General features: G+C 50.2%; 1 protein-coding gene and 1 long non-coding RNA gene across 8 annotated transcripts in view; one reads left to right on the top strand and one right to left on the bottom strand.

Moving 5' to 3' along the window:
- Nucleotides 1-27,725, bottom strand: part of TBC1D1 (TBC1 domain family member 1) — a 244,641-nt gene that overhangs the window by 2,304 nt on the left and 214,612 nt on the right. For all 6 annotated transcript variants that reach the window (XM_066387172.1, XM_066387171.1, XM_066387173.1 and 3 more), the window contains 4 exons: nt 20,328-20,572; nt 17,219-17,378; nt 9,273-9,442; nt 2,519-2,692 (listed from right to left, as the gene is read on the bottom strand). In XM_066387172.1, the coding sequence (XP_066243269.1) occupies nt 2,519-2,692; nt 9,273-9,442; nt 17,219-17,378; nt 20,328-20,572 (749 nt within the window). The remainder of the gene's footprint in view (nt 1-2,518; nt 2,693-9,272; nt 9,443-17,218; nt 17,379-20,327; nt 20,573-27,725) is intronic.
- Nucleotides 7,582-27,720, top strand: LOC136406891 (uncharacterized). 2 transcript variants are annotated; one of them, XR_010751735.1, is made up of 5 exons: nt 7,582-7,669; nt 18,712-18,843; nt 22,391-22,544; nt 23,942-24,192; nt 27,406-27,720. It is a non-coding gene; the product is annotated as an uncharacterized lncRNA (long non-coding RNA). The 2 variants fall into 2 exon arrangements; XR_010751734.1 differs by lacking the exon at nt 27,406-27,720 and adding an exon at nt 25,751-25,789.

Genomic DNA, 27,725 nt, shown 5'->3' with positions numbered 1-27,725 from the left:
CTTGCTGTGCACCTCCGCACTGGACTCCCCGATTCTTACCATCTTCCCCACGGTCGAGGCCTGGGTCGGCCCCACGTGAGCCCCAGGAAGGACGGCTCATTCCGGAGTCCCACCGCAATTCTCCGGTGTACCACAGAGCGCGGTAGGGAGCTTTATGCACAGTCATTCACTGTTCTGCATGAACAGTCTCCTCAATGAGACTGAAGCCCTTTCCCGGAAGAAAGCACGTCTCATCCTGCACAGGGCCTGGCCTCCCACAGCACCTAGCTTGGGGTGCTCGGTGACTTGTGGGTGATTATTATGAAAAATGTACATCCGTGATTATCTGGACCATGTGACATGTCTATGCAATCATCTTATGCATGCTGCCTGGTCAAAACAGGTGAACAGTTTAGTCTCTAGCTGCTAGGCAACACTTTTAAGTGTTTAAAAAAGAAAACAAGTGGGACTTTAGGATGTCTAACAACTATAAGGACAGGACAAAACTAGAAAATAAGTCAATTTTGGTACTCTGGCAAAAGAAAAAGAAAAAAAAGATTTATGTTGAAAAATTAAGCATTGTGTTGGACACCTATCCTTAGACTCTGAAAACTGCTCAAAAAAAAAAAAAAAAGAAAAAGAATAGAAGAAGACAGGTGTTGAGTCTCCCAGACGGAGAGTCTGGCTGAACGCCAGGACACCCATGTGGCTCACAGGGCAACAGAAAACCAGACACAAGCATCCACAAACTGACACACACAATCCATAAGCCAACTCTCTGAGAGCAACAGTGAGGGTCTCATGGATTGTGGTAGCCCCTGGGACCCAGCTGGACAAAGACTCAGTGAATACTCGTGGGCTGGCATAGGCTGCAGTCCTGAGTGGCACCTCCAGACACACAGAGCCACCTGGTCCAGAGACAGAACACTGCAAGGGGAACATCTGTAATTACTGTTACCGCCTGATGCCTTTCTTGAGGACAGATTTCAGGGCAGCTTTGCACAACTCCCTCACTTCACAATAAGGGACAGTATCAAAGAAGCCACATAAAATTGCTCTCCACCCTTCATCTCACCCCCCCTCCAACCCGGGCATTAGCCCAATAAAACGACCCTTTCATCTGAGTCCTGCCTATCTTAACAAGCCAAGTGCTTCAGTGCAAGTCTGAGCTTTGTCAGAAACGCTTCCATCCTGTTAGCTTTCAGGGACCCACTGTTTGTTTGGAAGTCCTGTGAAATGACCACCTACTCCGCAGACCCTTGCAGGCCAGATAAGACTCTTTGTCCCCTGGAAGCGTCCCTGCACATTATGGCTGAGACGTCCCAGAGAGACTGTACACAGACATATTTTCAGCGGGGATGTCTCTATCTCGGGGAGGAAAAAAGCAGCTAAATTTCCGCATGTGGCAGGTAGTTAAGGCTGGGAGGGAGAGCATTTTTCTTTGTTCCTCTACAATAAATATCCACTCGGGTCTGCGGGGACAAGTCCCTGCTGGGAGAAATGCATTTCAGACAAGACTGATTTATCAGGCTCTCCGACGCTGGCCTTTCTCATACCACCACAAAGCGCATGTCTGCCAGAGGGCCACTGCCTATGGAGAAAAATAAGAGGCTTAGATCGGGCCGGAAAGCTTATTCTAAGGTCAGCCCAAGAACACCATAAAATACATACTTGGGGACGGGGGAAGGGTATGCATTTTTCTCTGCGGAAACTCAAAACAAACTTTTTAAACACTCCACAAGCAATGCTTGAACCCTGACATTTATGATGTTAAAAAAGCAGACTGCACGGTTCCTTTGTTCCATCTGTCTCAAAGGAGCCGGTGCTAAGCAGTTAGGTACGCTTGTCCCTGTCACACAGACTGGGGCATCAGGACAGAGCAGGTCAGCGGTCTGCCCAGGGTGACAGCGTGGGGGAGCCCCGGTCTCTGACGGCACCTCTGTGCTGGCTCCACGTCACCCTCGTGTGAGCGCAGTGTGTGTCCGCCTTTCTACACCGTCCTCAGTCACACTTATCCGGGTTAAAATGGAAGATTCCAGAGTGGAGAATTGCATCCTTCGTTAATCAAACCTGGGCATTTGCACCAGGGACACACGTATCATGATCGTATGTTCCGGTTTATGTCGTAAGGTAGATTTTGGTGTCACTTTCCTCCCTTAACCTCCTTCTGTGCACCTGCCTGGTTTTGCTCATGGAAGCTCCAGCCTTGGAGCCTCTCGTCATTACGCAAAGCGCAGCCGCTGGCATTCAGCTGAGAGCATCACGGCCCGGGAGCACATGTTCATCCCGGCTGACTTCCGCTCACTGCAGAAGCAGCCTCTCAGAAAGCTCTAGGACCGTGTGACCTCGGCCAAGGGCAGCCTGTCTGCTGCCTAAGAAAAGGCCCTGTTCTCCCGGGACACCTTTGATCCCAACTACAAACAGGCAGGGGACAGAAAGGTCCTGCGGTCATGGGAAAGCCTGGCCTGCTGGCGCCTCTGGTGAGTTAATGAACTACCGTGCCGGGGGCTCAGGGAGCCGCTTCCCGAACGCGCTCTACCTGCAGCTGCTCGAGGAGGTCAAGGTTCTGTTTGCGCAGGCTGCTGTTGGTTTTCTCCAATCTGTCCATTCTTTGGTTGTCACTGAGAGGAGAGGAATCGATAAGTTCTTCTTGAAGCACGTGGTACTCAACTTCATAAGCTTGTAACTGTTTAGAGATGTCCATCTCAAACACCTGTTAAAAGCAGAGGAGTCAACAGGCGCTGAATGTAAGAAAAATCACACACACACACAGCCATGTCAACAAGCATCCTCTAAACACCTGCTCTGTGCCTGGTACATTAATCATAATTAAGGAAAACTCTCTGTACTGATCATCTTACTTGGGAAAAGGCTATAAGAAGCACTTAGAAATAAAGCTAAGATAACAGTAAGATGGGGCTCTGATGTTCATTTTCCAAAAGCCAAAACATTGTTTTTAAAAAGGCTCACAAAAGTGTATTCTGAGATCTTATTCCAGCACTTCTGTGATTTTTCTCTGAAGAGCCTATTAGGTCAGATGCAGCGACTGTGGGTCAAAGGGAGGAAACAAAACAAAGCTCCAGAGCCCGACTCGCCCCGTCACCGAGTCAAAGTTTAATTATAGTTCAGCTGGGTTTCCAGAGTTATAAGAACAGCTAAGTAATGGAACTGTTTACTAAAAACTCTCCTTTGCACACAAGACATGCAGAAATGAGCCAAAACCCAAATGTCACCCACACAGATGAGTGAATACGAAACAATGCCTGAGCCGCCTTCCTTCCCATAATAGTAACAGTGATGAAAAAACCACCCGTGTGAAAAACAGCCTCCAGTGCACGAGTGAGCGAGCCGGTCACGTCTGTACTTTCTCCTGGTGAGCGAGCTTGGGGGAGGCAGGGCCGAGGAGGGGGCCAGTGGGCAGGGGCTGCTGCCCAGGCGTCTCTCCTCTCTCCGGGGTTTGTGCGGGCTCACCCCATGGGGCTGTGCCTCTTGGCACCCAACATGGATCTGGGGGAAGCTGAGATTTCAGTCACCATATAAAAAGCCAGTATGATCAGAATACACATTTAGAGAATGAAATTAGGCTTTACAAGAGCAGAAACGGACTCTTCACTGCATTCCCTTAAAAAGAAAGGCCAACAGAGTTAAAATCAATGAAAAACTCATTTCCCTCCTGATGATAATCTATTAGCATCCAAACATGGCTGGGTCCTATCTTCCCTGAAATCAATTTTCAAAAACCATGTTTACTTTCTCACCATTCACAACAACCCTATTTGGTCTTCCTTAAGGTTAATTTCTCAGCTTCCTGGTTTTCAATTTAATTCAATGGATAACATTAATTAGGCACACAAGTCTGTCCTATGCTGAAAAACTAATATGCATTGTATTTGAGGCGTGTGTGTGTGAGCGGTCCATTGCATTGAACCTGACTCTGTTGTCCCGTTGTGGCTCAGTGTGGCCGTGATCTCTATTTTCAGTCAGGGAAACTGACTCAGGCTTTGTCAGTCTCAACTTGAGGCTCCACTGGCGACTCCCTGAATGACCTTGAGCAAGTTACTTGACCTCTCTCCCAGGATCCGTTCGTGGCCTCCACCGTGGGGGTGATAGCACCTACCCATCACTGTGGGAGTCCCACCAGACAACCCATGGGAGGTCCCAGCACATTCCTGGCAAGCTGGGCAGGCAGGCAGGCGCTCAGCTAGCTGAGGGATCTGCTTCCTCACACTTACTGTGAAACCCTCACATTCAGCCTTGTGCTTCAGCAAAATCGCAAAGGCTGCCACATCATGGAACTTCTGAATAGCTCACACGCAGTGAAAAACCACCAACATTAAGACCGAGACTGCCATGGTATTGGTGCGTAATTATAAATATGGTGCAGGAATAAATGTCATATGCATTGTTATTTTTCTTTTTTTCCTTTCACTAAGGTTTATTTTTAAAGGAGCTTCTAACCTGGAAAACTAGGGAACAAAACCTCTGGCCTTTCATACAGATTGATGACCTGCTAAGGCTAATGGCTCTCAATGGTGTCCAACGCGATAGACTCTCTTGGGCCTCCATTAATACCCAGGAACCATCCTGGGTCATATTCATCTCTGCTTAATCGCACCAGTATCTCCTGGCTGTCAAGGTGCTTACAGCTCTCAGATTCTGCAGTTATGCCCCAGAATTCATCCCAAAACATGGCAGCATGTGGTTGGTGGGAAAAGCAGCCCCGGTCCCCAAACAATGCTTTTTCAAGTTGCTCTGTATATTCCTCATGAGCAGAATTATAAACGGCTTCATGGTATTCTACCAACTCGACATATCGTAAGCATGCTAATCATTCATCAAGTGTTGGCTATCCAGTTACTTGCAAGTTTTGTTGTTATAAATGACAACTCTAAACATCCTTGTACATATGGCTTTCCCCATATTTTGGATTATTTTCTAAGCATACATTCCAAGAAATGGGATTACTAAGTCAAAGGGTATGAATATTTTACTAGCTTGTAAGACATATTGCCAAATTGCTTCCCAAATGGGAATGATCAAGATACAATGCCATTAGCAACATATGAACGTGCCAAATATAGTGTACCCTGGGCCCTGTGTGGTGGCATTAGATGGTTTCGTTTGGTTCATCTAGTCAGTAAAGCATTACATGTTATTTACATTTAAATTACGCACAAAGCTAAATATTTTCCCAGATACTTGTTTACCAGACGGAGCTCCTCTTGAGTGAACTGTCTGTGCTCTTGGCTTGTGCGCTATTGGAGACTCAGCGCTTCTCTTTGCAACCTGTGGGCACTCTGTATGTGAAGCCACAAACCCTGCCCTCTGCAGAACTAGCCACAAACTTTCCCCTCTCCCAGCCCCAGCCCCCGCCCCCCACCTGCTGGGCTCAGTGGCCCTCCCAAGTCTGGAAAGTGGAGCCTCTGCCCAGGTCTCTGCAGTAAGGGGGTGTTGTGTTTGTAGTGAATTTAAAAACAGTAATAAACTCCAATAGTTGGTCTGCTTTTTATTACCACCACATGCGAGCAATTCTAAACAATGCCAGTGGTAAAATAAAATGTGCCCCCACCCTACCACACCCTCTAGGTCTGGCTCTGACTGACCTTTTTAAAAAGGACTCATTTTCGACAGTGCAATCTGCCCAAAGGGCAAGGGCTCTTCCCCAAGGCAGAAGGGGCAGCCTGGCGCAGAGTGTGAGGAGTGCCTTCTGAACAAAGGGACCTTGTTAAGATTCTGGTTTCCACCCTACAGGCTGGACTAGAACAGAAAACTGTAGTGTATTTACAATGAAGTTGCCCACAGCAGAGCTTTTCAAATGGTCCCCAGTGTGTGAATCCCCTGGGGATCTTGTTAAAATGCAGATTTTGACCCAGCAGGTCTTGGGTGGGCCCCAGATAATGCATTTCTAACAAGTGTCTACATGACAGCTGACAGGCTGGGGCCACACTTTGAACGCACATAAGGACGCTAAAATAGGTATTTGCCCTGGTTCCCCCCACCTCTGTTTTCCTTCCTTACACTGAGCTCAGGCTGCATTGGCAGATGACACTCACTGTGACAAGAATACCAACCTGACCTCCCCTTAGTTTCTGGACTTATTCCCAGGGTTTCCCCTCTTCTTGGGTCAGGGATTTGTGTGGCTTATATTCAACTGACAGTTGAGTCACACTGAAGAACTCCCCAGAGCCTTCAGAGAGCCCTGTCCTACTGCTCTGAACTCTCAACTCTGGACCTGCCTTCTACCGCGCTCCCAGCCTGCCCACCCTGAGCCGAGGCCCAGAGCCCTGTCCTTAGCTCCTTACTCTCCGTCCTGGGTCCTGGACGCAGGTGCTGCCCCAGCTGCTCCAGCCGAGACCACCCACAGGGAGGGCATTGAACGAAACGGAGCCATGGCCATCACCGAGGCCGCCCCGGACTCCGCCCATCCACATGCCGTCCAGTTGTGTGCAGTGAACGCAGGACTCCAGCCTACGGTCCTGAGGCTGCGGAGGAGTCCCGCTGCACCTGAGTCGGCCTTGAGCCTACGGCGCCGCGCCCTCTGGTGGGCGGAGGGCGCAGGGCAGTGGCGGGGCAGTAACCTGACCGGGAGCAATTAGTTCCACAGGGAAACTGCAGAGGGTAACATGGGAGGGAGAGAGGAAAGCGCACTGGGCATTACGCTTCCCATCAAGGCTTTTGGCAGAATAAAAGCCTGGGTCCCAAAATGTAAATTTTTGTGTTCCCTACACTATAACTCCTTAATCTCCAACCATCCCACAAAAAAAAGAAAAGAAAAAAAGAAAAGAAAAAAGGCGACCATGTCAGGCATCTAGACTTCCTCTCCATTCTCTCACTCCCGGGCCTTTGCAAATGCTGTGATCAGGGCCCAGCACTCTACAGCCTACGGACTGAATCCATGTTTTTGTAAATAAACCTTTATTGCAACCGTCACTTCACCCCCACACAGGCTGTCCGCGGCCGCCCTCACGCTGCCCGGGCAGAGCTGAGTGGACACAGGTGTCTGCGGCCGCCCTCACGCTGCACGGGCAGAGCTGAGTGGACACAGGTGTCTGCGGCCGCCCTCACGCTGCCCGGGCAGAGCTGAGTGGACACAGGTGTCTGCGGCCGCCCTCACGCTGCCCGGGCAGAGCTGAGTGGACACAGGTGTCTGCGGCTGCCCTCACGCTGCACGGGCAGAGCCGAGTGGCTGTGGCGTGACCTCAGGGCCCACGAAGCCTACACGCTATTGGGCCCTTTACAGACCACGGTTGCGGACCCCTGTCCCGGCTCATTCCCTCAGGCCCCACTGCCCTGCACGCCTTCAACTGTCCACCACGAGACGCGCTCACTCCACCAGCCCAGCCCCCGTGAGCTGGGCACAAGCACCACCGTGGCTCTGACCACACTTGTCATTGCTGGACTACATGCTTATTTCTGCCCAGGACGGGCTTGGAGTCAGACAGACACTGAACGTTCTCGGGGTTGCCACGTTACACAGGGCGCGGAGGCATGTTACTCTCTCCACGCCCGGTTTCCCCGGCTTTGAAAGGGATTGTGATACACGTTCCAGACTGTCAAGGAGTCGGCGGTCTAACAGACGCCAAGTTCGCAGCAGCAGCCTGAAACACACCAGGTACACACCCAGAACTGTTCTCTCCCGTGCTGTGGCCACTCCAGGCCTCCAGCAGTCACCGAGCACCTGGTCATCCCAGTGAGTACCTTCTACAGAAAAGGGAGGGAAGCGGGGCTTTTCCTCTGGAGCTCACTGAATGTCAGCTGAGGCTGCCTGCCCGAGAGGCAGGGGCAGGGGCAGGCCCACACTGGGCACAGGCTGGGTTTAGGCGACCAAGGCTGTCTCATTTGCCCATATAGCCATAAAATGTAAGTAAAGGCAATGAAAGCTCTAAAAAGGAATAAATCCACAAAAATGCCAGAAATTCAAGTATCAAAAGGGTAGAGAACTTGGTACCAATATACAGGTGAAATATAAAAATACTAGGTAAGAAAATGACACCCAAAGGCATCTGGGGGTGTTGAGCAGCTGCTGGGGCGCTCTGAGGTGGAGGACGAGTCTGAGGCCTGCACCCCACTCTGCACAGCGTGCCGTGGGCCAGCTCACTGCCCACTCTGAGCCCTCGATTCCACACAGGTTAAAACCAGCGCTCCTCTCAGGAGTGCCGTCATGATTGAAGGAGATCATGTGCATTTATGGGTTCATACAGAACCTAGCAAACCGGGGCCTCAACAAGCCAGAGTTCTTCGCTTGGAAAGCAGGTGACAGGGAGGAAGACACAGAGCGAGGCAGGGCCGGGCCGTGAACTGAAGAACGTGCAGGGTGAGAGCTGTCACACGCAGGCACGTGACACGTGCAGGGACCCAGCAGCACCCCGCGACACCCTCCCCCTCCAGGCCTTCTCGCTCCCTTTTCTGTGCTCAGCACAAAGGAATCACAAACTCTGCCCCTGGGTCCACAACACCAGACCCACTGACTCCTCTTGGACTAAAGCTGTCTGTTTTTACCAAACTGCTCTATGCTTGTGGGGTAAGTTTTAGGCTTACGAGAGGCCAGACTGCTGACTTAGCAGTATCCTGATGCCAAAATCTCTCCAGAACATTCCTAGCCATCCGGTCTCTGGACACGTCCACGGGGGACCCCACCCTCTCTGAGCGGCTCACTCCTTCAGAGTCAGTAGTCACTACTGGAAGATTCTTCCTTGAACAGAACAGAAATCTGCTCCCGCCTCTAATCTAGACCATTTAACTACTAGCCTAGTTGTAACTCCTGGCCCAATTCACCACCCCCCTAACATTTCAGAGGATAATGGTTCCACTGTACCCGGAAACCAGAGGTGCTGTAACCCTCATGTGGAAGTGAATCTATTACAGCACACACAAATACATCATGGGGTAAAATTACATAAAATATCTATACTGTATCACAACTTTCCTATGAAAGAGTTAGTTTTAGAAAACATTATCAGCAGAAAAGTCAAAACACTTATTTTACAAAAGCCTACACTGAGTAAAGGTATGTATTTTAGAAGAGCAAACGACCAGGGTTGAAGCCCGTGCTGGTTATCACACCTAAACATTGCCATGTCACCATTCTACTCGCAACACACACGCACACTCAGACGTGCATTTAATCACTGAACACGTTTGTGATGTGACTCCTACATGCCAGGCATCACGCAAGATGCTGCCCAGAATACAAGGTGGTAAGAAGCCCTGCTAAAATGAAACAAAACGAAATAATTCAGCTTTCACATATCCAGCATCGCTTAAGCTTTCTGAAAAGTTAGGATGAATTGTACCTGGTTGATGGTCTTTTCCATCTGCACCAAGCCCAAGTTGGGGAGTGTGCTTTTTATGAAGTCAACTATGGTTTCTAGGTTTTCATGCTGCAGAATCAAGGGCTTATGGCTTCCCAACAGACTCAGAGCCACTTTAAATATGACCTCTGATCCCTGAAGAAAGATCATATCTGAAAAGACACAAAAAGCGGAAAGTTAAGCCAAGCAGGTTCCTGATGAAACCCACTCTGTGTCCTGTCCACACACATGAAGCAGGCCAGAGCCTGGGAGCTCCACTTCCTTCGTGAGAGCCTGATATTTCAGAGGAGGTTGTCAAGACAATATTGCAAATAATGAAAAGAAATATAGGTAAACATACTGCTAGGATTTTGTCACAGGTTTAGACAAATCTTTTTATTTGCTCCAAAAATACATCAAGTTCAAACGTGCTTCGAAATTTAAATTGAAAAAAGAAAAACTTTGTCTATTTTCCCAGGAATGCTCTAGATTTTATAGGAGTTACTAAAACATACGTTTTCATGGGTAAAATAAAGGTTTTTAGATACACAGCATCTGACACATACATTTGAATATATAGCATAAGATAAAGTAGGTTAGAAAAAGCTTTATGTTCCCTCTATTTTGAAATAAGGAGCTGAATTAAAAGATCTCTAAAAACTGTAAATTTTTTGCTCAATTCCAAAAGTATATTATTACATACAAGTATACTAAACTTAATATGGAGTAAAAAACATCTTTCTCAGAGGATTTCTAAGAACTATCCAGAGTAATTTTCTAGTTCTGGACTATTTCTTCTTACGTTAGCAATCCCTAAAGTGAGGGGGGCCAGGTGGACAGAGCAACAGGTGAGCAGTCAGCCCAGCACTGGCTCCCTGTTCCTCGCCAGAGCTGAAGCCGCCAGGGAGAGTCAAAGTGTCCGGCTAAAGCACAGCCCTAGTAACTCACTGTTGGGTGACTAAATTCAGGCTAGGTACCTAACATCTGGAATAACAGGTATATAAGAAGAGAGAATTTTAAAGATGAGAGCACAAATTTAGTCAGAGGCCATTGTCAATCCTTCTCTCTTTTTGGCTGCAGGATAATGGAAGAGACAAAGAACTCTTTTTTTTTTTTTTTGGTGACAGATAGAGTCAGAGAGAGGAACAGATAGGGACAGACAGACAGGAAGGGAGAGAGATGAGAAGCATCAATTCTTTGTTGCGACACCTTAGTTGTTCACTGATTGCTTTCTCATATGTGCCTTGACCGGGGGGCTAAGCAGACTGAGTGACCCCTGGTTTGAGCAAAGCTCACCAGCTTGGACCTTGGGTCCAAGCTGGTGAGCTTTGCTCAAACCAGATGAGCCCTGGCGACCTCAGGGTCGTGAACCTGGGTCCTCCATGTCCTAGTCCAACGCTCTATCCACTGCGCCACTGCCTGGTCAGGCAAGAGACAAAAAACTTTTAAATTTCACCATCAAGGAAGACAAGCAGGTGAGAGGGAGAATCCCATGTCCGATGCCTCTTGGGTGGTTCAGTGTGCATCAACGTGAAAGCCACTGGGAAACAGAAAGGCAAAGGCCGGATGCTGCTGTGCATATGGGGAAGGCAGCCGGGCCAGGGGGTCTGTGGACAGCTCACAGGGTAGTCAGGGGGGTCTGTGGACAGCTCACAGGGTAGATAAACCTAGGGGCCACCTGGCCGGCTAGCCCTGGAGATGCACCGTGACCTTTGTGAAGGCCTCACCCCGCGGGTGCCCTTGTGGGCTGGGTACAGCCCTAAGCTACGCTGCTGCTGAGGTCAGACTCTCTCTCTCAGAGGTCAGGGCCACAGTTTCATCAAATTCACAACTGCTGGTGGTTCAGGGCAGCCCCAGGGAACCAGAAAGTACTGGGGCTGCCTCCCTCTTCGGCTTGGTGACAGAGGCTGGAAAGATGAGTTAGGGAGCTGATCTCTGAATGGGGAGCTTCTTAGGGGAAGTGTCACGTGTCTCAAGGCAGAACCTTCCTGTGAAATGTCTGCTTTTTTAATATACAGTTTACCCATGTAATTCACCACTACAAGAAACAAAAAACATTTCAAAATACCATGATAACCAAGATGTACTTTAAAACAGAAAAGACATTTCAAAAAAATAAAAAGTAAATTTGAAGATTCTGTAGTTTAGACACTAAGCCTTCCTTTCAGTAAATGAACATTCATAGCTGAACAGAAACTGGTGGGAAAATTGTCTAAAGCATTTTAGGCAGGAGTCCTGGGGAATGGACCTCACTTCTAGATGATGACTTGCTATAGCTCAGTATCTTTGAGGAACAAGTTTCTTAATATTAGATACAGTATCATTTAGGATGGTGAACATACAATATACAGTTGATGTATTATAGAACTGTATACCTGAAACTTATAATTTTATTAACCAATGTCACCCCAATAACCAATTTTAAAATTTAGATACAGTATCACATCTAAGCCAATTAAGTAATTATTTGGGGAACTCGAGCAAAATCAAATATGTAATCCACATCAGCGATCTCTTAAGGTTAACAACCAGTCTTCCAAGTTTTATTCCTTCAGGAGCTTGGCTTTTAGAACAAATCTACTCAGCAGAGTGCTTCCTATGACTCTAAACTCAGACTTTTCTGGACTGTATGAAAAAAACAAAAGGAAGTTTAGAGAGGGTGTTTTGTTTTTTTTTTAAACTCTCTTCTCTGGTATGTTAAAAAAATAAAACTGCAAATATGTATTTCACTGGATCTAATGGTCTGTATTTAATGTAATAAAAAAGACAATTTCTTTTCTAATGGTATTCTCAATACCTTAAGAGCACTCTTACCTGCTGAGATGTTTCTCTAATTCAAGTTAACAAGCATTCACTGAGCATCTAGAACATGCCAGACACTGCAGTGGGCTCTGGGAAATCAACCATGAAGAAAGAGCACACTGCAGAAACACGATCAGCCTTTGGTTTGGGAGAGTTATGCCCAGGTTGCTTTTAAAACAAAAGGGAAGAAAAAAGTCCAGGGGAAGGAGGTAGCCAAACCCAGTCTTGAAGAACCAATAGAAAGTTGCTAGGCAAGAAGGCGGGGAGTAATCAATACTCCGAGCAAAGGAAAAGAAGAAGGCGAGGGATCCTGGGAAGAGGACGGTGAGGCCAGGGCTCCGGCTGCGGGCAAAGGCGGGGCCAGCTCCCAGGGCTCTCTGCCGGAGGTGCCAAGCTACCTCTACCCAGAGCGCAGCGGGGCACCGAAGGCTCTCTGCTCCTTTTTTCTGAGTGGGCCAGTGCCTTGGTAAGGACATAATGTTAAGGAGATCAAGATTATGGGTATGATTGTTCTTAATTTGGGTGATGAGTATGCAACATAATTGAATGACAAGATAACCTGGAGATGTTTTCTTTGAATGAACATATGTACCCTGATTTATTGATGTCACCCCATTAAAATAAAAATTTATATAAAAAAATAATGCTTCACAGCAAAAAAAAAAAAGATTACGGATCTGATCCTTGAAAGGGTTAGTTAGCTTTAGAGAGAGAAAAGTCACCTTCTAGGAGCCACTAAGATCACACTCCCACCAGCCGGCTCCCCAGGGCACGCAGCCAGCCGCAACGCACCCCGCCCCCGGCCCTCCTGGACGCCCACTCCCTCCGAAGACAAGCCAGCCAGTTAGCTGCACTAGTAAGCCTAGGAGAGCTCATCTCCAGAAGCTTCTGTCAGACTGGCGATGCCTCAAGTACGGAGCTCACTCACTGCACGAGTGAGCCAGTAAGAGTGGATACATTCTGCTCTATTCTGTAGTGCCCACGGGGCTCAAGGGGAGACCCCCTCTGTCCTGCTTGGAGGAAGAGACTTGGAAATCTGACCACACTATGGGGCAATAGCTATGTCCTTTAAACAAAGAGCACATTTGTTTCCTACTGGAAATTTTAAAAAGTTAAATAATTTTTAAGTAACATTAAAGAAAAATGTTACCTATAAACCCACTGTCCCAACCCTATTATTCATATTTTTGCCCATTTTCCAATCCTAACACACTTACATTCTGGAATTAAAAAAAGAAAAGGAACAGTAATCTCCTCGGAAAAGTGATTTAATTCCCCACATCTGAAAATTACTACGCAAGAAAGTGACCCGCCAGACCATCCAGCCGGTCTGCCCTGCCCAGCTCACAACACGGCTCACTTCCTTCCTTCTCTCCTCTCAAGCCACTTAGAAACAGGCAAAGGGTTTTTATCAGGCAGGAAGTAAGGGAACCTTAAATTCAGCTGACTCCATCACTTTGCAAATTATTTGCTGAGAACGACACAAATAACTACCTTCCCTTGAAGACACTCCGGCAGCCCTGTTATTGTGCTGACGGGCCTGGGAACTCGATCTGAAACTCCCCGTGATATAAAAGGGCAATTTCCCTGTTGGGGGGAAACGATAAAGGCCAGGCGCAGGGCCAATAGAACTTCTACTGCATCCCCTGTCCCGGCCGCCTCTGTCAAGGGCAACCCCTCTCCTTACCTTTCTCTGCGGCTGCAGTCCTCCTGTCGGGACACCCCCACGTCCCTACCAGGGACCGGCAGGGGGGCCATGGAGGACGATGGCAGCCCAGACAGACTTTGCAAACACCTCATCACCACTGCATCACGTTACCCGAGGGCCGTTTTTCTCGTCTGTAGAAACGACCTTGTTTATCCCGTCTAGTTCAGTCAAGTCTCTCTGAACCCTTCCCTACATGACAGGTACCTTCTGTGGGCTTTTTTTTTTTTTTTTTTGCCAAACTCTTGGTTTTTATATTCTATCTCCTCTCTCATCTATTTGGAAGTACATCCTACAGAACATCTCAGGACCCCAACACTGCAGCCTCCTCTTCCATTAGGAGCAAGCCTGGCTCTTCTCCCCCCAAAGGCAGACATGATTAGAAGGCAAAGAGCCAGCACCTCCCCTCGGACCCTTCTGCACCCACACTGGAAAAACGGGGAGGCTATTCTACATGGTGTGACATCCGGGCAGAGAACTGACATTCAGAAAAGGGTGACTGCCAGGTGCCTTCATGATGAAGGTTAAGGCACACAGGTCATTGGCAGTTGCCCTTCCAAGTAGAATATACTTAATATACGCGCCATGCTGACTGCAAGCTGAGAATCCTTTACTTATACATAAACAGTGAGTAATTAACAAAGGTCCATTTGTTTTTAGGGTTTATCCAGGCCTCAAGACTTATGATGAAATGGGTTTCAGACCGAAACAGTCTACAGTGTATAAATGGTGGACTTCTGGGTTTAAAACTAAGCAATATGCTACCACAGAGCTAAGCAAACAGGTTCAAGTCACTGATGCTAAGTACAGAAATAATTTTTTAAAAACCTATCCTTCTGTGGAATCTACTACTAAAACAGCCTCTTTTTAAAGACTGATAGATGGAATAGATTGTGAAAACCAAGCAAAAACCCCAGCAGTTTTTTTGCAAGATGACCTCACAGTCCAGGCTGCCTTGAGTTCCCGCTTCCTGCGACCAGTGGAGGAGCCCACGCCCTTAGCCAGCAGGACAGGAACTCCTGAGTACAGCAGGGGTCTGTGAGGCCCGGGAAGGACCCCACAGCAGCATCTTTACGTATAATGTGCAAGAGACTCCAGGGCCCGCCACTGACTACAGAATATAGCAGAATATATCCGCTTTTACTGGCTTCAGCTTTTTTTTTTGGTACGAAGTCATTAGGATGAGCTTCTTCGAGTTCCCAATGTTCATTTCCAAAGCAGAGTTTTTGCCGGTGCCTCTTACCCACCTGGGTGGCCTAAGGGAAGACTTGTTCCCTAGAGCTCTATGGCCCCCGAGCCCAGGAACTCCGCAGGCAGCACTCTGCGGCCTGTGGCTGGGGGCAGGGACTCCTGGTGCTGACCCTCCAGTCCAGGCCCTCTGGGCTCTGTAATGGGATGCTTGAGCAGTTTTCACGCCGTGAGCAACACCCCTTCCCCACCCCGGCCATCTCCCTCCTTCACTGCCCTCTTTGAAAAGTACAGTAAAGAACCAGGAAGGGAACAAACGTGAAGTGAAGTGGACTACATGATTTTCTTTGAATTACCAGAGTAAGAAAAGTAAAATACACTAAAATTTTGGGCAAGAAAGACCGAAGCCTATGGCTACAGATCTTCTAGTTGCTGTGACTCTTTTTTTCAGGCTTTTAGTTATCTTTTTTTTTTTTTTTTAAACTATGGTATAAATCCTTTATGAACTCTCACTAGCAATTTGTTTAACCACGAAGAGAGTTTTGAGCATCTGTTTTCTTCAACGCTTATTTTTTTAGGGACGGAAAATAAAAATCCACTTGGGAAAGTAGTTACACAAAAGGGGAGTTAGTGGAGATTTAATAACATAGATTTTTCTTGTAAAGCCAAATGGAAAATTCTTTAAAAGTTCTTCTGGACAGATGTGAGTAATAATAAAAATCTAGTACAAGTTATAGGATTTCGAGAATTTGGACATACAGCTGTCTACCCAAGCTGCCTCGTGTAGTTAGTACTCTCTCAATGTCTGTGAACATCCCCTTTAAAATGCACTTTAATTCTCAAAGCACATCTGAAAAAGGGAAAGACTGCAAATCTTTATTCTATCAAGTGACTATGAATGTATATGAGACTTTAAAACCACTTGATGCTGAAATGACCATCAATTTTTTTTTTTTTTTTGTATTTTTCTGAAGCTGGAAACGGGGAGAGACAGTCAGACAGACTCCCGCATGCGCCCGACCAGGATCCACCCGGCACGCCCACCAGGGGGCGATACTCTGCCCACCAGGGGACGATGCTCTGCCCCTCCGGGGCGTCGCTCGTTGCAACCAGAGCCACTCTAGCGCCTGGGGCAGAGGCCAAGGAGCCATCCCCAGCGCCCGGGCCATCTTTGCTCCAATGGAGCCTTGGCTGCAGGAGGGGAAGAAAGAGACAGAGAGGAAGGAGAGGGGGAGGGGTGGAGAAGCAGATGGGCGCTTCTCCTGTGTGCCCTGGCCGGGAATCGAACCCGGGACTTCTGCACGCCAGGCCGACGCTCTACCGCTAAGCCAACCGGCCAGGGCCTACCATCAATTTTTTAACAACTTCCTCCTCCACAGTAAAAAAAGAAAACAAAGAACCTGAAGTGTCAAAATTATTACAGTACTCTGAAGCCAGGTCTCACTCGGCTCCTGGTGTCCCGGAGGATGCGTCCATCCCTTTCATCAAGGAAGTTTTAAATTTAAAATATTGATATATATATCCTTTTTGTCATAGACAAGGCAGTTTCGAGGCCTTGCACGTGAATACCTATTTTACTTTGACAATCTTCTTATAAAATAAATCAAGAAAATGGGAGCTGATCTGAAGTGTGAACAACTACGGTTACACGGGGCGGGGCACAGAGGCGCAAGTGGCTGACCTTTGGAGCGAGGAGGCGGGGGACGAGCGAGGACGAGGGCGGAACAGGGTGTCATCGACACGGGGTGTCTCCAAGAGCTTGGTGGCAGAGAGAATGAGCCAAGGGTGGGAAAGAGGAGAAAGGAGAGGAGGGGCTGCAAAGAGAAACTGAGGAAGAACGAAGCCCAGAGGTCACTGGCTGGAAAGGTTTAAGGAGCGATCAGTGATCAGGGTGTCACGGGCCAGGGAGGCTGAGGCATAGGGTTGGCGGGAACTGTCTTCTGGAATCTCCTGGAATACACGCCGGGCTCCTTGGTCGAGTCCTGAGGATGTCAGCGCTGTGGGGAGCCCGGTGGTGAGGGAGTCGGGTCTGATCCCACGAGGGGAAGGCACAGAGGGAAGCCCGGTGATGATCAGACGTTAGGTCTTGAAATTCGTAAAACCCAGCCCTAACCAAACGCGGAGTGCCAGACAGCGCCCTGTTCTCACAGAAGGTATGGGTAGAAAAATAAGCCCACCCACTATGGAGTGACAGTTACTGGTTCTCCCCAACCCGAGAACGCCGGTCCCGGCAGACAGGTGTGTACGCACTTACCGAAGACCCTGGCCACAAACCCCAGGGGGAACTGCGAGGCGAACACGGTGAGGAACCAGGGGGCGGCGTAGAGGCTGGGCCCGATCTCGTGCTCCTCCAGGTGATCGTAGAGGTCTCGGTGGTAATCGTGGAGCAGCCGCGAGAGCTGGTACATCTGGATCTGCAGGGACACACGGGCGTCAGCACCGATGTCCGCCACATGTGAGCTGTGACTTAGCCCACTCACCCCACGTAAGAGGAGAATTCACATTTCTATTTGGCTCATGACGTCTTTTGTGTCAGCTTCTCAGAGCCTACTGCGCAAGGCCCTGGCAAGGGGCAGGCCCAGAACACCCATGTTGGGTCTCCTACCACTGCCATCCTTTTCACTGTCCCCCTGTGTCCTTGGCTGAGAGAATCGAAACTTCTGTCTGTGGAAACACTGCATAAACTCTCTCACAAATACGCATTCCTAGCAAAACTCAAACCCAGGGGAACTGGAAATAACATACCAGCCTCCCTACTAAGAGTAAAGCGAGTATGCACGGTGACGTTGGAGAAGGGTTTTACTGTGTCTGTTCAGTTAGCAAACGCCCTCGGACCCCCCAAATTACTCAGGGGGCAGCATGAGCAGGATCTCTGTAGGTCTACAACACAGGGCAGACAGAGCCTCGCTGAGTTGAAATAAGAATTGATTATCTTAAGAAAGAGAAAACAACTTTTCAAACGACAGTAGAATTTCAACATGAAGGGTTCCCTCTTCAGAGTGGAACAGGCTCTGGCAGGAAGCCCCACACGAGTCCCAGAGCTCTGTCCACATCCCAGCAGTCCCCTGGCCCGAGCCCCAAGAAACGATAACCTAGAGAGGGCCAGGTCCCTGCTGAGACGCTCCATGTTGGATATGAACTGTCCAAACTGGAAAAAACTCTTTCCAGGGGCCATATAACATAGTCCTCTTAAGCACCAGCTGTGGCTCTCTTTTTTTTTCCTTGTATTTAAAAAAATCTAATTATCAAGGCCACAAGCCAAAAAAAAGAAAGAGTTGTTTGTTACAATGCTAAATTATATAAAACTCAAAAATTCTGTTCTCTGAGATGGCAGGCACATCTCTACTGACGATGATGGGAAGGATGCAGGCAGAACCTGGCAGTAGGTATGCAGTGTTGGGTGGGTCATTTCAGTGAGTGGAGTGGCTTCCTTCTATGAGATTTACATCCGTGCGGCTTATATTCGCAGGTGGAGGTAGAATAGGTTTAAGCACACGATTTGGTGCTCTGAAAGCATCCTCAACGCTAATACATACTTCCCAGGGCACTTTCTGAGGTTCTGAAATCATAGTATATCGCTGGTAAGTGAATATGTAAAGATATGGTCATTTCAAATATTCAGGAATATTCCCCAGGAGGGAGCCAGAGTTTCCCCCTCTGAGGGTGGCCGAGGCAGCACTTGGCAGTAAAAACAATCGGCTGTTTCCTTTCCTTGATATGGCCTCTCTCCTGTCACTCACTCAACAGATGCTGACTGGGTGTCTACTTCGTCCCAGCACTGCTGTTCCAGGGACCACGGACGCAGCTCCAAGGTGGGTCCCACCCAGCCCAACCCTCCTTCTCCATGATATATGCTAAGTCAAGTCAAGATATATGCAGGTAAGTAAATAAGGCGATTTCAGGGAGCGAGGGTGTGATCCAGAAGAAACGAGACAGGCTGTCGTGAGGCAGGTGTCGGGGTGGAGGCGGGGGCACATCCGTCAGGGCAGTTGGAAGAGCGTCTCCGGGATGCGATATCTGAGCCGACCCCTGGATGGCAGGGGGTCGGGCTGGGTGAATCTCTGGCACAGGAAGTGGCAAACACAGTGCGGGGTAGGAATGAGATCACCTGAAGATGGCCTGGCGAAGAATAAAAAGGAGGGCCCTAGACTCGGCCAGGCCTGGGTTTATTTATTTTTTTTGTATTTTTCTGAAGCTGGAAACGGGGAGAGACAGTCAGACAGACTCCCGCATGCGCCCGACCGGGATCCACCCGGCACGCCCACCAGGGGCGACGCTCTGCCCACCAGGGGGCGATGCTCTGCCCCTCTGGGGCGTCGCTCTGCCACGACCAGAGCCACTCTAGCGCCTGGGGCAGAGGCCAAGGAGCCATCCCCAGCGCCTGGGCCATCTTTGCTCCAATGGAGCCTTGGCTGCGGGAGGGGAAGAGAGAGACAGAGAGGAAGGGGGTGGGGGTGGAGAAGCAAATGGGCGCTTCTCCTATGTGCCCTGGCCGGGAATCGCGGGCCTGGGTTTAAATCCCAACTCTGCCATTCGCTAGCTGTGTGACCTGGTCAAGTTTTGTAATCTCTCTGAGCCTTAGTTTTCCCCTCTATAAATTGAACTGTTTAACAGTGAGTTCCTGAGGGCCGGTGAGGAGATCAGTGCCTGTGAAACACTGGGGATAATGCCTAGCAGAGAGTAAGTGCTCAGCAAGGATTGCTATTACAGTGTTACTGATGGTGAAAAAGCTCCTTAATGGGGGATACGGTTAGTAACATTGTAATAACCATGTATGCGTCCAGGTGGGTACTGGAAATGTCAGGGGGAACACTTTGTAAAGTATATAATTGTACCACTCTGCTGTACATCTGAAACTAGAACAAAATAATATTGAATACAAAAAGTAATTAAAAAGCCTGACTGGGTGGTGGCACAGTGGATAGAACGTGAGCCTGGGACACAGAGGACCCAGGTTTGAAACCCTGAGGTTGCCAGCTTGAGTGTGGGCTCACCAGCTTGAGCTCAGGGTCGCTAGCTTGAGTGTGGAGTCACAGACATGACCCCATGGTCACTGGCTTGAGTCCAAAGGTCGCTGGCTTGAAGCCCAAGGTCGCTGGCTTGAGCAAGGAGTCACTCGCTCTGCTGTAGCCCCCTGGTCAAGGCACATATGAGAAAGCAGTCAATGAACAACTAAGGTACTGCAATGAAGAATTGATGTTTCTCATGTCTCTCCCTTCCTGCCTCTCTGTCCCAATCTGTCCCTCTCTCTGTCACAAGAAAAGTAATTTAAAAAAACCCAAAAAAACAAATAGCTAGACGTGGAAAGGAATCATAAACATTGTGGCATCTGCCTCTACCAAAGACTTAAGGAACAGCTGTACCTGCAAAATGATCATGTCCGGCCGGTACTGCTTCCGCAGTCCCCTGTCAAACATCAGGAACTTGAGCATGTGAAAGGCCTCCTCCTCTCCCATGTGCAGCAGCAGTATGCCTGCCACAAAGCTCAGGCCTTGGCAGTACCCCACCTCCTGGTCTAGCAGCGAGTAGGCTTTCAGAATGTTGTAGAGTGACAGCTGCCCCGCTCCCAGCTGGGCCGAGAAGTACGGATGTGTCGGGAAGGTTCGCCCTGTGAAAACAAGACACAGCAGTAGTAATTTTTAAAAAGCAAGCCTGTCAAACCAGAAATCCGATGGGCTTCAGGTTAAAGCAACAGTTCTGTAAACAAGATCACTGGCTGTCCTTGGAATAATGTTTGCAATTAACACCTCAGCAAGTATTCATGATTTTGTGTGATGAAAGAAGTGAGAACTTCCTTAGGTCCTACAAATACCTGGATTTCTTTCTTTCCTTTTTTTTTTTTTTTTTAAGATTTTATTCATTTTAGAGAGGAGAGAGAGAGAGACAGAGAGAGAGAAGGCAGAGAGGAGGAGCAGGAAGCATCAACTCCCATATGTGCCTTGACCAGGCAGCCCAGGGATATCTGGATTTCAGCATAAAAAGAAAAGGGAACTGGGGAGCAGACAGCTTGGTTCTTCAGGGGCGCCCATCCCAGCAGCATCTAAAGGTGGCCAGAGGCCTGGCCGGCCACAGACATCCCGTCAGCAATGTGCCTGCAAGTGCTTCAGGCCCCGGGCATTACTTCTGTGCTGTTAACCCCCAGGCAGTGCTTTGAAATGGACTGAGGAGCAGGTGTTCTTTCTCACACCAGTTACCTACCTTCCAAGAAAGAGGTTAAAAAAAAGTTCTCAACATCCCAGATTACTTACACACAAAAAAGCTGGTATTCAGAAAATGTTTTAAGACTTCTTTTGTCCAGGAGGCTTTTGTGACTGACACCTGTCAAATCCCACCTCACCCTCTCCTGCAGAATGTCACTGATGGGGAAGTGGGTCTCTAGGGAGCAGGGAGCAGGGACCGGGGCCAAGTGTGGACCCAGGCGACAGCCATGGCCTTGTCCGGTCAGCAGAGGCAGAAGGTGCGTCTAGGCCTCAAGTTAATTGCTCGGCTTAATTATTGGGCCCAACAAAAGGAAAGGACACTCCTGTGTTCTTCCTCAGCCTCGTGAGAAAACGTTTATCAGTCCACACAGTTTATCTGAACTTGATTTAAGCGGATGACAACAGTGCCCTAACCACCTTCCTGATTTCTTGTCCTGTATTGACTTCTTGCCTGCTCTCCCTCTTCTCCCAACAATTATTCCCAAAACACACCTCACAGATGTCACTTCACTGCTGAAGAGCAGTGGGCTCTGCCCACTCACCTCCTCACCCACCGTCCCAACTTCATCCTCTACTCTATTCCACGGTTGCCCTAGGAGCTGTGGGCGGGGGTGGGGGCCCTCCGGGTCTCTGGACCCTCCAGGATGCGGGCAGAGCTGAGCCTGTGCGTGTGCAAAGTAGGAGAGGGTGTAGTTACGCCTGCACACCTCCCAGTCCAGTGCAGCACGCACAACTGACCCATAATGCCAGACACAGACACGATCTAAAACTTCCCAGCAGCCGCATGAAAAAGTAGCAGGTGAAATTAATTTAAATAAGACGTCCTGTTTAACTCCACATATACAACATGTAACCAATATACAAATAAATCCGGTGTATTCCTTACTGACAGCGCACCTTAGCTCAGACCAGCCCTACTTCCAGTGCTCAAGAGCCACACGCGGCTCCCATCCCCACAGCACAAGTATCCTGCTTTCTGCAGATTCTCAAAGGGACGAGGGCGAAAATACACGGAAGCTCTTCCCTCCACGACCGCCACCAGCTGCCATTCCGCCTCTGCATGCTTGCCCCGGCCCCAGCCTGGCACGCACCTCCCCAACTCTCTCTGGGTCTCCAATAGGGGGAAGTGGCAGAACACACAGGGGTCTTGTGGCATGGGGGACCAGCAGGAAAAGTTTAACTGGTATTAAATTGAATTTTTCAATATGATCATTTCTGTTCATCAGATGCTGCCTTGCACCACACCACACAGAAACAAGCGCTCACACAGACTGGCCCTGCTCGTGGAGCGGACACACCTCATCTAACAAGGCGCCTGAGAGGACGAGCCTGGCAGCCTGGAAAGTGACTCTGCCAATCTGGCCACTCCACAGCTGTCAGGTGTGGGGCAGGGCCGTCGCGGGCAAGTGTCCTGTGCAGTCACACAAGCCTGGTGCTGGGTTTGACGCTCTGTCGCCATCTTGAAATTCTTAATTGAACAACAGGATCTGCATTTTTGTTTTGCAACAGGGCTTGCAAATTCTGCACCCTGTTTGGGGAAGAGATTTCCCTAGGCAGCTCCCAGGGGTGGCTGCATCCACCTTCCCCACAGCTTTGCTACCAAGCAGTACGTTATGTAAAAGCAAACCTTAGGCCAAATTCTGCCAAGGATACAAGCTTATTAGCAAGCCGACACGAAAAGGAACCACACATGCTCTGTGCTCTGTCCGAAGGGCTCAGACAAGGAGCTCTTGGGAAAGGCTCGGCTGGAGGAGGGCACGGTGGCAGTCCGACGCCAGAGCCAGGCCAAACCAACAGAACATGTACTTCCCACAGTGCACGGAATACACAGGGGGCTCAAGAACTAGCCGACGACTCCACCACCGAGTGACGTGGGGGGAGGGGTGATTAGAAAGGGAGAGCTCCTCTATCCACAGACCATTTTTAGGAAACATTTGGCTGAGTCCAGGGACCACTGAGTGGCCTTTGCTGGCTCCACATGCATCTCTGCCCAATTCCACCATCAGTGAAATCAAGTTGGTAGCTTACCATTAGCCAAGGTAGGAGTATTCACACCATGGGAATCGGCAAATGCCAGGGGAGCTGGCTGTTAAACCTTTGCCAGCGCACCACTGACCAGCTCAAAGGATGTAGGAAGATTTCAGACCCCTGTGAAGGAACTGAACCCACACCCCACATTACTCTTTTCACGTATCACCCACATTTAGTTGTAGCACTAAGAGGTTAGAGTCTATTTAGAATGACCAAATAAACATTTCACGAGGTGGTTCTGATGTTATGAGACAGCGGCAGACCCTGGGGAATAACACATGTAGCTGTCATTGCAAGAATTTATCCTACTCCTAAGCTGTGATTGTTCAAGTGAATGCCATTAAGAGAAGTCCCCAACAGGACAGACAGGTGAGCTACATACTAAGACCGCTGCATGACAAATTCTAGGGGCGTTTCTGCCCTTTGCGATCAGTGCTTTATAGTTTCTCACTCGGGACTTCAACCCCGAGATGGCACAGGAAGCGGCGCTCCACCTGTTGACGACGAACAGCCCCCCCCCCCCCCAAGTGCACAGCCAAGGGAGGCGACCACCAGGCTGGGCGGAGGGAGAGCTGTCTGCTGCCTAACTAGATGCAGTCATCTTAAGTCCCTCGGCAGTGCCTCCCCTTTGGCAACCCTTCTTCTCATCTTCTACGGGTTCTAAAAGGCCAGGGAGAAAATTCTCTTTTAACACTTGGGCTAGAGTTCCCAGTACCAAGCAGCTTTGATACCTTTGGTTAAAACAGGTTACGTGGAAGCAGAGAGCAACGCGGCAGCTCCCACACTGTGTTCCTGGCCTCTGCGTGCCTGTGGATGTACGCTTTCTTTGCCTCTCCCTGCGGCACGGGCGTGCCCAGCACCGTCCAGGGGTCCCTCACAGCCTCCAGAAGTCCATCCGGACATGCTGCTCTGGTCTCCAGAAGACTCAGAGGACCTGTGCAGGGCACCTAACCTCTCCACCACGTGACTGATGTATAAAGCACAGGTTGATAAAATGGTAAGCAATGACGTGGGGGGAGGTCAGAAACAGTTCCCGCCTCTGCTCTCTGGCTGCAGTGTCCCTACATGTCTGGACCCGTTCCCATGCTGTCCCAACGAAGTGCTTCCTGTCACAGGAGAAGCTGCACCTGCTGGAAGGTGTCCTGGCGGGGACCCATGGTGGGGAGCAGCTGGTAGAAGACGGGGGATTAGTGGAACCGGAGGGTTGGGGTGTCCAGCTATTGCTATTGCTGGGAGGTCCAGCCAGAAGGCAGGACACTTGTCAGTCCACGCTGCCCCCCCAGGAGAGAGAGCCAGAGGAGAGAGGCTGCACGGAGGGACGGAGCAGCAACCGGGCCTAACGGGCGGTTCCCGAGCTGGAGCCTGGAGAGTCCGCTGCGAAGGGGCAGCTGCTAATTGGAAGCTGCTTCCTCCTGACTGGGCGCAGTCGACTCTGAGGGAGTGTACGCCACTTAAGCACGGAGGCAAAGCTGTGTTGGCACAGATACTCAGAGCAGGAAAGATGGAAGCGATATGGTGTCCTAGAGGGGACATGATACGGAGACTAAGGAGACTGAGGTTCTAGAGCTTCCTGCCACTCAGGAGCCTGTAACTTGGGCAAAGGACTCAGCGTCTCGGGGCCTCATTTGTCACCTCTAGAGAGGAACGTGTGTCTAAGTTCACAGGGTTGTGTCAGGTTGAGATCCAGCAAAGCTAAGGAATCATTCTCCAACTATCAGTACATCTTCTCTCACTTTTTTTCTTCTCTTTGGAAGAAAAAAAATCTTGCAAAAAAGTTGATTAGACTAACATCTAATTTCAGAAAGTAAAACAAGAGGCAAAAAAAATGAAAATCCATGAAAACTCAAGTCTGTCCACCCAGCAGCACTCTGTTCTGGCAGAGTAGGAAGTCACTCCCCAGAAAGACTGGGAACTGATTCCGCTCTCCACCATACACCTTCCTCGGGCCTCGAGTGAGCCATCGCGCAGACTAAATAGAAAGTGTAGACTAAACAACCGCCTTGGAATGCCCCTCTCGGTGGGAGGGCGGGGAGGCCAGCGCAGCCCGGAGGACCTCCTGAGAGAGGCTCCCCGAGCCCGACGGAGCAGAGCGGCCGGCAGGCCCCCCCGGAACCACCGAGTCTGGGCCACACACAGGCTCTGCCAGCTCCCGTGCGGAGAGCAGGCCGCCCCGGACAGAGCCCGGGACGTGCGCAGAGGTTACCTGAGAAACGGACTGCTGGGAACAGGACTTCTTCTAGACCTTGGGAGGGTCCACAGAGGGCATCCAAGATGGGGCCAGGCCAGGGCTGGGGAGGAGAGAGAGGAGGCCGGGCTCTCAGGGGGGGTGGCCGCAGCTGGCCTGTGGGGCGGGAGACGGCGGGACGGAGGGGACAGGAGTGTGCCTGGCTCTGCCGGGGAGGAAAAGCCCCACGGTGGCTCCCACAGACCACGTGCCGCCCGGCGGAGAGGCTGCAGGGGTTCTGGGCAGGGAGGCCCTGGTGTGGCAGAGCCAGCAGCTTCCCGGGCACGGGCCCAGACCCTGCATGACCTGCTGTCTTCCTTCCCCTCTGCAGAAAAGCGATTCCGTCTGAGCAACAAGAGGCAGAGGGCCGGTCCGGGCCGTGGGAGAACCTACGAGTCCAGGGGGAAGACGTGTTCCCTTGTCCTCCCCCCTCTTGGGAAGGATTGGGCAGAGCAGAGAAGCCTCTGTCTCTCCCTTTCAACCTCCTACTCTGAATTGATTTTCCACTTCATTTCACATGATAGGAACATGATGTCATTTTTTCTGTTACTCATCACATGAGCAAAGAGAGCAATTGCCAATTCACAAAACTGCTTTGCTTGGGGTCAGTGGGCCAAATGGGCTCCAGCCTCACTTTGTTCCCCAAGGTGTAATCACGGCCTGTCAGTACCCCCATCACCCAGCTAGCCGTTTCCATGGGAACATGCTGTCTCCTGGGCGTGGAGGGCCTTAGGAACGCAGCCCAGAGCCACAGTGGGTCCAGTCCTGCCAGCCAAACTGTGTGGCTATGGTCACCACTCGACCTGCTTCTGCCTCAGTTTCCTCGTTTCTGATCTCAGGGCTGTTGTGAGGGTCACTGAGCTTGAGATACAAGTGCAGTGCCTCCCCTTCAACAACTGAGCTTTGACTGTGTCACCGGCTCTGTCCTAGGGTGACAGCCCCGACCCAGCCCACAGGGGACGCATCCCACGGGGAGAGAGGCAGTGAGAAAAGCCGCCGCCACTGCCCCGCACAGACCCTGGACAGCGCTGCTCGGGCGCACAGCGGCCGCCGCCCGGGGCGATGCACGGCCAGGAGCGAGTCACTCCCCCTCCCTGCGCTTCCACTCTCTCTGCTCCAATCAGGGAGAGAAGGATGCCCACCTGACCACCTGACCGGGCTGCGGGGAAGAAAGAAAGCAGTTTCAGTAAATGTCCCATAGTGCTTAGTATAAAGGAGAGTTAAGTATTAGCTTTACCTAATGATAACTATAATACTAATAAATGTGACAAGTATCACGAGGGCGAGGGAGATACGGGGTGGGACAGATGACCATACAGGGGCCCCTCATCCAGCCAGAAAGGGGGAGGAGAGGCTGCGATGAGGGACAGTTTCTCAGAGATGACGTGTGAGCTTAGACCACGAACACAGTTATGACACTGCCCCTTCCAGTTTGCTGGGTGGCTGACAGAGGAGACAGAGGAGCCTGGCCAGGCCCCCGCCCTCTGGCTGCTCGGGGGCTGACGATCCAGGCCCCTGCCAGGCCGGAAGCGCAGACAGGGGCGCCACGGAGACCCAGGAGGCGGCCCCCACAGCCAGGATGAATACTCCGGGAGCCAGGCCCCAGGCCCTGACAGCAGCAGGACCAGGATCCGGTGGCCTTCACCTGAGGCCAGCATGGAGGGGGCGGCCCCCAGGGAAGGCAGCGGGCAGAGGAGGACGCAGCCGCCTCTCCCACGGGGCTGCTGACAGAAGGCTCTTTTGTACTCTCTCATCACACCCTAATTACAGATGCTCTGCACTGTGGCCACGGCACATGTGTCCAATTCACTGTTCTCATCTCAGTGTTCCCAAAACGATCCAAGAGACAAGGTGCCCACCCTTTTCCAAAATAAAACTGCCCCAGGCACACAGTCTGCTTTCTATAGTCTTCCTACTGACTCCCGTTGAAAGCCGCCAAGGCCAGGGAGTGGCTCCTGTAATTACAACAAGCCTCCATCCTGACAGGTGTTTTCCAGGACCCTCCGTCGTGGACTGCAGGACCCCTTTCAGCATGTGAGTGACTGACCTGAACCACAGCCGGCCGAGACTGCAGCCTGCGTGACTGTCACCCTCCGCACCAAGCCGAGTTAGCAAGCCGCCCGGTGAAGACAGATTTTTATGTGTACTTGACCAAGGCATTTGTGATGACTCCAGGGCTTTTTTAATTGAAAGGCTCGATAGCAAATCTTGATTGCTGGACCTAAAGGCAGATCACTAAATAACTCAAGCAGTCTCTCCAGATTTTTCAAGTGAGGGAAACCTCCATTTTCACGGCGCGGCGACCT

The sequence above is a fragment of the Saccopteryx leptura genome, chromosome 5, assembly GCF_036850995.1.
Source record: "Saccopteryx leptura isolate mSacLep1 chromosome 5, mSacLep1_pri_phased_curated, whole genome shotgun sequence".
Taxonomy (NCBI): domain Eukaryota; kingdom Metazoa; phylum Chordata; class Mammalia; order Chiroptera; family Emballonuridae; genus Saccopteryx; species Saccopteryx leptura.
The sequence above is the reverse complement of the archived record's forward strand: the minus strand, read 5'-3'. Positions and strand labels throughout refer to the sequence as shown.